This window comes from Chenopodium album, chromosome 3, assembly GCF_948465745.1.
Source record: "Chenopodium album chromosome 3, dcCheAlbu1.1, whole genome shotgun sequence".
NCBI lineage: Eukaryota > Viridiplantae > Streptophyta > Magnoliopsida > Caryophyllales > Amaranthaceae > Chenopodium > Chenopodium album.
The window spans coordinates 69,050,202-69,059,359 of NC_137836.1; the positions used below are offsets into that span (position 1 = coordinate 69,050,202).

Below are 9,158 nucleotides of genomic sequence, written 5' to 3' on the forward strand. Positions count from 1 at the left end.
CATCATCTACCTTAAGATGTATCTTTGCTTTTCCCTTCATTTCTTTCATCTTAGCTTTCTTGGAAGGAGTTATCAACCTCTTTCTTCATTGGGACTTTGGGAGCTTATGGGATTGAGTGGAATGGGTAGAATGAGTGGGATAATATATATTAATTTATTTATTAAGTTATTTCTAACAAATTTTCATTTCATTTCATATATTCTTACCTTATATTTTTAACTATCAATTTTCTAATATTTTCATAAATGTATCTTGATTATGGTAGTAGGACATAATTAAATCTTTCAAATATTGTCATGAAATACTCATAAGACACTATCATTGCCCTTGGTCAATAACGTGGGGAGTCATTTTCTTGCAATAGTTATTTTCAAATTTCAACCATAATTAAACATAAGCAGTTAATTAATCATTCAAAACATAAACAAATTTTAACCCTCTTATGAAACTCTAAAATCATCCATAAACAACAAATAGCATAACCTTAACATAAGTTTTGTTTTAAAAAAAAGGAAAAAAATAAAATAAAAACATATGCCTAATTCATACATTGCATATGATACAAGACTTGATTGACAAGTAATCGTTACACTTTCTTGGAGCCGTTGCTGTATCATCTTCTGTGCAGCTCAAATCATAGCATCTGTATAAAGATGGGGACATTTGTTGAGGTGAATGTTCATTTATATCTGAAAATATTATATAATGCAATAAACTAGTTTTATGACACATCCAATATACTAGATCAATATATGTTCACTAATACGAAGTATATATGGTTAACTATATACAAAAGATAACATTTAATATTGGTATTATATGATTTTGAGAATAAGATCAAATAATAATGTAAGTGTAAGTTCATCACCAGATCAAATCTTTATACAAATCATGTTTAATATAAAGTGATAACTACAAAAGGTGAGATTTGATACCATGTTCAAGGAGGCATGAAATCCAATAAATAGGGTTAGATAAAAGTATCTAACTATATATGCATGAAATATTTTCAATTATATATTAATGCTCCAAATTTCAAAAAAGATTTCTAAGCTACATCCATATTTTTCTTGTCTTGTGCATATACTTTTATTTTGCCGACAATTTAAATTTTAAATTTCATATCATAGATATTTAACACTCTAAATAGAAAAAAGTGAGATGTAAACATCAATCTTTACAATGTTTTTTAACACCACAAAATCCAATTTTTAAACTTTTTTGTAGTGTTAGAGTAAATTTTATTTTGTAGCTTAGTGTTAAAAAACAAATTCGAGCTTTTTGTGGTGGTAAAAATAAAATTTTCTTACTGTAAACTATATGTTTCCTCAGTTTATTTTAACTATACGCAATTCAAATCATATGCAAGTATAAGCTTTGATCATATTTATTATACTGATATATGATGATAAATTAAAGTAGTTGTTATTATGTAAATGAGTATATAAATGATTTTGCATGTGAAAGAGACTAAATTAGAAAATGTATACGAATTTGACAATTCCTAGCTTGGATATTAAATTATTGATAAGGGATAATAAGATAGGAATTGAAAGTTACATTAATAAAATTGTACTTTCTTTTTTGTAGACAATGTACTTTAATTTGTATAGTTTTACTTGAGTTGTTGTAAGTATGTTGGACATTGCATGCATGAAATTGATGCGTGTTCCTTTATTTCATACCACACGCTAAACACAAATTGGTCCTACTATAGATTTCTTCTAAGTAAACAGATATAGAAAAAATCATCTAATCCAAACATATGAATACATTTGCAATTTGCAATAATGATTCTAAATGAGCTCCCACAACCTAAACACATTCAAAGGGTAGAAGACAATAGTAAATAGCTTCATCATCTAGCTTCATAGCTATTATGGATCATACAATTTATGTGGAGCAAATAAATTTCACACTACATTACTGGATCATATATTTTTAGGAGGGGCGGGGTGTCCCTCATATACATTTTATGTGGATCACGTAAATTTCACACTATACTACTAATTAAATTTCACACTATATTATTATGCAATCAATATGTTTTGGAGGGGTAGGGTGTCCCTCATCCTTTGGTCAAAAGACTCTTAAATTGCCTTGATACAAACAACATTAAAATGGGAATCCTATCTGCAAGTGCATGTATGTCTAATTTAAGACCGTACAATATCAAACAGTTACCTTAATTTATGTGCAAAAAAATAGATGTCAAGATTTTTGAAAACGAAGGTAGTAAGCTATCAACTCAATTGTGGGGTATTGATCAAATGTAGTTTCAATAATTAGTGACCAAGTTAGCAAAGATTAGATCAAGAAGAATAGTCAATCTTGGGGATAAATCTACAATAGATAATTTTATAGAAAAGCATGTACATGGCTTAGATTCAATTCATTTCTTTCTTTTTTACCTAAAAATATAAAATGGATCAATTAGATTTCACCCTCCAAAATATGAATGGTTCAGTCAATCTTGCAAAAAATGTGGAACATATTTAATAATACATCATAAGATTTGGATTTAAATGTAACCATAAGATACTTTATTATTGGCTTCAAATAATACCATGACATATAAACACCAATAATATTTTACTACCGATTATGAGATGAGGCAGGATCGATCCCTCTTAAGATGACAAGTGGCAGAGATAAAGACAAAAGTACGAGTATTTGATTATTCTGATTGGATTACTAGCTACGACTAGATATTATAATCTAGATTACTTAAGATCAATGCTAATTCTTATTAATGATTAATCTAAATAATTATAATAGTTAATCTTAAGAATGTTATGTGTCTTTTAGCAATAATTAATGTCTCAATTCAATTATCCAAACAAATCAAATATATAAAAATGATTATGACATGACTACTTGATTATGAAATAAGTTAATTTGACAACATATACTTATATATTATGATTGATAAAATAAACATGCATTAACATGTATAATACAGCTAGAAGATTAGACATACCTTGAATGAGAAGCAATGAAGCTAACTCGTTATTGGCTGCATCTTGATCATTTGTGGGGTCCCTAAGACCATAGCTTGGATTCATATGCATGTCTTTTTGAGTCTTTCCTTCGAAGTCCGGGTGAATCTTCTTTTTCATCATCCTTTTCATAAGCTAAAAATATTTATAGCAATTTTTGATTAATTATTATTATTATTATAATTAAAAATTTTATGAATTATGATGACTTAAATGGCATCCAAAGACATTATGCACATCCACTTTTATTTTTGGTTATTGTCAAATTATAAGTGTCCTTGTCTAAAGTAATCTAATTCGATTTTTGACAATTATACTGTTACTGCTTTTGTATTTTACCAACTCGTTTTGATGGTAATAGTAGAGGTAATAGTAATGATTTAATTAAAACTCCCTCAATTCATTACATACTATTGCCATCATTTATGTCTATTCATTAAATGGATAGTAAAATACTTAATGTTTTTAATTGACAATTTGACATCTAATTCAAAATGCTATTTTACTGTTATAAATCAAAATAATTAGTTCATCTAATTTATTTTTATTTAACATACTTTTGAGATGTTTTTGTCGTCTACTCATAAATTTAAGAACCACTTAGTGAGTAAAATTAGTTAGTTGTAAGTTTGGCATTATTTTCGGTTTTCAATTTTTTAAAACTAAAATCCAAAAACATGAAACAAGAAAAAAATGTTTCTACTTTTTTGTTGCCAGTTTTCAAAATTATTATTTTCGGTTTTCAGTTTATATAATTTTTGATTCATTATGTGACATATATCATATACTTTTATACAACAAAAAACCAAAAAAAAAAAAAAAAAACTACAGTAATGTCAAACGAACCCTAAACTTTTGATTTTCAACTTAAGAAGGATTTCCAGTAAAAAAAAAAAAAAAAACTCTCATAAAACGCAATTTTCAGTCAACCAAAGGAGACCTTTCTATTCAATTAGCTAGCTAATCCTTTTCATTAGGCTTTGCCAAACTTTTCTACTACCAATCCTAACGTTCTGCTACCTTTATAGCTAACAAGTATCTTATCAATTTTCAGGTATCAATTTCGTCCAATAACTTATCAATTTCAACTATTCTTGTCGATCATCCAGTTATTTCAAACCTTTTTACTATTATGTATCAATATATTCTAAACATGATTAGTATTATTCTAATGGTACATTAATACGGCAATCAATTACTTCCGGGTGCCAACTATTTAAGTTATCAATTTAAACGACAGTTAATATGGAATTAAAAAAGTTGTTACCAAACATCATGAAACACAATGATCTCTATTTTTTATTATTACATATGTAGTTTCTAGTGAATTTAAGCGACAGATAATATGGAATAAGAAAAGTTCGTTACCTTGTTGAACTTCTTGAGTGGGTGCAAATCCTCCTTGATGAGCTTTTTGGCTTTAGAGATGCCATTTTTAGCACGAGAAGTCGGCTTCAAAGTCATCTCAAAGCTTAGTTTTCCATTGCTAGTATCATCCTTAACAAAAGCATCATTATCATAAACATCCTCTACCTCTTTCAACACTTTGACAGGGTGATAATCAGAGTCTTCTAAGAAAAGGTCAGCAAGGGTAACTCTCCTCTTAGTTTGGCCTTCATTCTCATTAACATCACAATTATTATTAGTATCTTTCAATTCCACAACATTTTCAACAACTTCTTCCTCAATGATCTCATGGTTAGCACCAATAACCTTCTCCAATTCATGGCTAAAAAACTCGACATTCATCAAAGGACTTGCTTCATTATCACATTCAATTTCATAGTTGTCGATATCAACATCATGTTCATTGACAATGTTAGCCATTTCGTGGTCACGAACATCGTCTTCTTCCTCGAGCATTCCATACTTACAAGCCTCCAAGGGACTAATAGCAATAGTTCCAATGGATAGAATTCCATCATTCCAATGGTCGAGCATGTCGACTACCATATGAGCATCATTCCCAAGCAAAACATGCTTATCATTTTGTATCTTTGAGCTTGCACCTTTCTCTACTTCATCTTCTGCGCCATTCATATTCATGTATGTGTATTTTTGTATATTAGCATACTACATACTTCATACATTTAAGTGGCCATTATTAAAGAAATTAAATTGTTGAAGTTTTTAACTTTCTACATGCCTTTATAGCTAAGAAATATAGTGTAAAACATGGCATGACATAATAGAATTTGTAGCATTTAGAAAATAAAATATGTAGCATTGACAAATTAAAATAAAGAATTTAGTCCCTTTGCATGATAACAATCAAATTTATATATATGATCCTATAATTGTCTAAACCCTTCATGCAATGCATGGAAGCTATCAATAACTATGTTACTCCGTATATCATTTAAAATCAAGCTATCATGTTGGTGGAAAAATGAAAATTAGAGTACCTTGGAGAAAAGCCGTGCATGAATTAACATTCAGAAACCGCCGATGAACCCAATTAAAGACCTGAATAAAAGAAATGTCAGCAATTAGTTGACTTATTAGGTAAGAATGTTTAAAACACAATCAGTTATAACTATTTCCGCAATACTTATATTATTTAAAAACACTCATGGAAAACTAGACACACGATATCCAATTGTTGTATAGAAATTAGAAAAACATCAATGAAAATGGTTCATGAATTGTTGCATGGAGAGTAAAGACTAGTGAACTAACCTTCATTTTGTTTGTTGCCACTTTTGCTTTAGATGGTTGCAGAGTAAGGTAAATTTAAGTGTAGCTAAAAAATATTTTGGGTCAAAAAAAATTGGGCTAAATAAAAGAAATTTGATGTGAGAGAAAGAAGAGGTTAAAGGAGAATTGGGCCCATCCATGGGCCCATGGGCGCATGGTATGTTTTAGAAGAGTTTGTGTTGGCTATTTGATGGAATGATGTATATGTCAAGATTCTTGATGCGACTCTAAGCACGTGACTGACACCCTCTCTTCTATTACACTAATTTTCTACTTCTAGAGTTCTAGTTAACAACTGTCTATTTATTAGGCCCAATTTTAGCCCAAATATAATTTGGGTTTATTATTCATCTATATATATGGGTCATACTGTCACATACACTTGACTAACTTATGTTCTTTGCATTTCAATGTAAAATGAAAGTTCTATGAATTTTGCCATTTTTAAAAGATTATAGATGTATCTTTTTCAAAGAAGGGAGATAATGTTTGTATTTTAGCTTAATTATTGAGTCAAGTACTAGTTTGTTTAAATGTGTTTCATGATAAAGATAATGTACTATACTTTCAATTTGTTTGGGGTGGATATGAGCTAGCTTTGATCCTTTAGTATAATATTGAGAAAACGTAGTTGTTGAAAATGACTAGTTATTTTAATCAATGAGTCTCTTTATATTATATACTAGAATATAAAGCATGCTGTTGAGGGTAAAAATACCCCGTATACGTGGACCAATCCCACAGTGACACGTGGCCCAATTATGGGGTGACACGTGTCACCACGGGAAGATGCCACACAATCCAGAGTTCTTAAGGTCTCAGGCCAATCCCATAGTGACACGTGGCCCATTCATAGGATGACACGTGTCACCACGGGAGGATGCCATGTGTCTAGGCAAAGTGATCCTTCTAATAATCAGCACGCCAAAAAGCCCTAACAACGTCAGGCCCAAATCTCGAGAGATGACGCTGAAAGCCGCAAAACGGCGCCTCTAGAGGGGCACGTGGCATTCGCTGATTGCGCAGCCAATCACATCACGCAAATCTAGGGTATAAACCCTAGAGAGGGGCACGAGTCCCACCCCTATAAATACCCCAATCATTTATGATGGGGGGGGGGATTTTTTTTTTCAGACAATCAAAAACACAGAGCATTAAATAAGCTCCAACTTCTCTCTACTTTCTCTCTCTAGCCTTTTCCGTTCTGATCACTGACTTGATCGCCGGAGGCGAATATTCCGTTGAACGGAATATTCGTGGTTTTGCAGGTGGGACCAACGCATCGCCAGCAGAGCGTGACCAGTATCCCAGGAGATCCAAAAAAGACCCGAAACATTTGGCGCCGTCTGTGGGGATACTCGTACGTTATGGCGATAGACGGTCAGACACCTAATCCAGGCGAGGATGGGCATGTAGAGGATATAATCCCTACGATCCGTACTAGCGATCCTCTAATAGCCACATTTGAAGAAGCTGATGATCCTCCTGTTACTGCAGCCTCTCTTAAGGTCGCGCTTAACAAACTCAGAAAAGAGATTGAAAACGGAGCCTCTACCTCTAGGCAACCGCCCAGGAGAGAGGAACAGAGGGCTCCAAGAAAGACACACAGCAAAACAATCCATGCAACGGACGCTGGAAATACTCCATTCCGAAGGCCGACTGGAAGGTCCCCAAGAGTACCGCGGACTAATTTCTCTGACTTGCTGGCGAAAACGCAGTCGGCTGGGGGGAGAGGTAGGCAGCCTCGAAGAGAGGAGCCTGAGCCGTCCAGACGATGGAAGGACGCAAGGGATTACCTTCGGCATAAGCAGCGGGAGCGCGCCGCCTACTCTGACACGGCCTCAACCCCGACAATGCCGGATGATTTTTCGCATCATTCTCTTTCTCAGCATACCAACACGGCCATCTCCAGTGGAAGTCAGGTAGTTCGCACCCCAACTCCTATTCTAGTCTTTCATGCTCCAACTCCTGTTCCGGCTCAATCACTGCAATATCAACCTCAGGGGTTCAATGGCTTGATGCAGCCAAACCCCCAGGCATACGGCCAATATGGGCCATATGGGCAGGTGTACGGACAAGCTCCCTATCTGACTGGACCGTCCGTGCAACCGCAACCCATTGATTGGCAGATGCGCCTACTTACTCTGGGAGATAAGCCGCCCCCGTTTTCGCAAGATATCCTAAATGCCCCTCAGCCACCAAAAGTGAATAGTGTACTTGTGGGAGCCTATTATGGCACGGGCAACCCAGAAGAGCACATCACCTCGTACAGGAACCTGATGTACTTGCAAAGTGTAGATGATGCTACGTGGTGCAAATGTTTCCCGGCCGCTCTGAAAGGTGTGGCACAGGATTGGTTCAACAGTTTGCCGGCCGGTTGTATCAATTGTTTTACCACTCTTAGTTTGCTGTTCGTGGGAAATTTTTCATACAACATACCACCTCGAAAGACTAGCCTTAACTTGGCGACAATCGTCCAAGAAAAAAATGAGGGCTTACGCTCGTACGTCCAGCGATTTAACCAAGAAAAAGCCCAAATTCATAATCTACCGGACGAAATGGCTTACTCTGAATTTCTCTGGGGATTAAGGCACAATGGTTTTAAATTTGACTTGGCAAGGAAAAAAATTCGGACATACGCAGGTGTTCTGCGGGAAGCCGAAGCTTATATTGAGGCGGTGGACTTTTGTTCGCTCACAAAAGCAGAAGCGCCGGCCAAGGGGGCTGAGAAGAAATCTCCTCAGCAAGACTCGGTCGGCCAAAAGAAAGAAGGAAAAAAGAGAAAGGAAGTCTGGGTGGCTGATGGCCAGCCGCAGAAAACCAAGAAGGTCAAGGCGTACGAGCCCCAGTTTGAATTCAACAAGGACTGTTATTCTATCTTGATGGAAATCAAGGATAAGTTTGAGTTTGAGAAGCCACAGCCGCTGAGAGGCCCGGCTCAGTATAGGAACAAGAACAAGTATTGTCATTACCACAAGGACGTGGGACATGACACAAATGATTGTATCAACTTGAAGAGACTGCTGGACAAATTGGCCGAGAAGGGCATGCTGAATTCATATGTGATGAAGTCCAAATTCACTTACACGTGGACAAACAACACGTCCGAGCAAAGACAGAAGAATGATAAGAACAAAGATAAAGAGGATGATGGCAACAACACTGATTTGGGCTTTGTGGCCGTGATATCAGGAGGATTTGCCTCAGGCGGTCCCACTATGAGAGGGATCAAGCAGGATGCTCGGAACCTGGGAAAGGTGATGCAGATGGATTTAGTGAAGGCTGAACCCTTCCCCGAAGTAATCATCAGTGAGGCCGATCGGGGGGAGGTTAAAGCCTTGCACAATGATCCAATGGTATTCATTATGAAGATAGCCAATTTGAAGGTCGGACGAATATTGATTGACACGGGTAGCGCGGCTGATATCATCAGCCTGGCCGCCTTGAAAAATCTAAGCTTC

General features: G+C 35.1%; 1 protein-coding gene across 1 annotated transcript; it reads right to left on the minus strand.

The window, feature by feature from the left end:
• Window positions 1-354: 354 nt before the first annotated feature.
• On the minus strand, window positions 355-5,787 carry LOC145615262 (protein TILLER ANGLE CONTROL 1-like). The gene is made up of 5 exons (XM_081670329.1): window positions 5,680-5,787; window positions 5,406-5,466; window positions 4,369-5,027; window positions 2,982-3,135; window positions 355-644 (listed from the first exon to the last, which is right to left on the minus strand). The coding sequence occupies exons 1-5, from the start codon at window positions 5,683-5,685 to the stop codon at window positions 631-633; spliced, it is 894 nt and encodes a 297-aa protein (XP_081526455.1). The 5' UTR covers window positions 5,686-5,787; the 3' UTR covers window positions 355-630.
• Window positions 5,788-9,158: the final 3,371 nt, after the last annotated feature.

Coding starts and splice junctions, on each gene's coding strand:
- LOC145615262 (XM_081670329.1), bottom strand. Junction 5,028..5,405: donor ATGCACGGCTTTTCTCCAAG/GTACTCTAATTT, acceptor TGAATGGCGCAG/AAGATGAAGTAGAGAAAGGT. Junction 3,136..4,368: donor CACTCAAGAAGTTCAACAAG/GTAACGAACTTT, acceptor AAATATTTTTAG/CTTATGAAAAGGATGATGAA.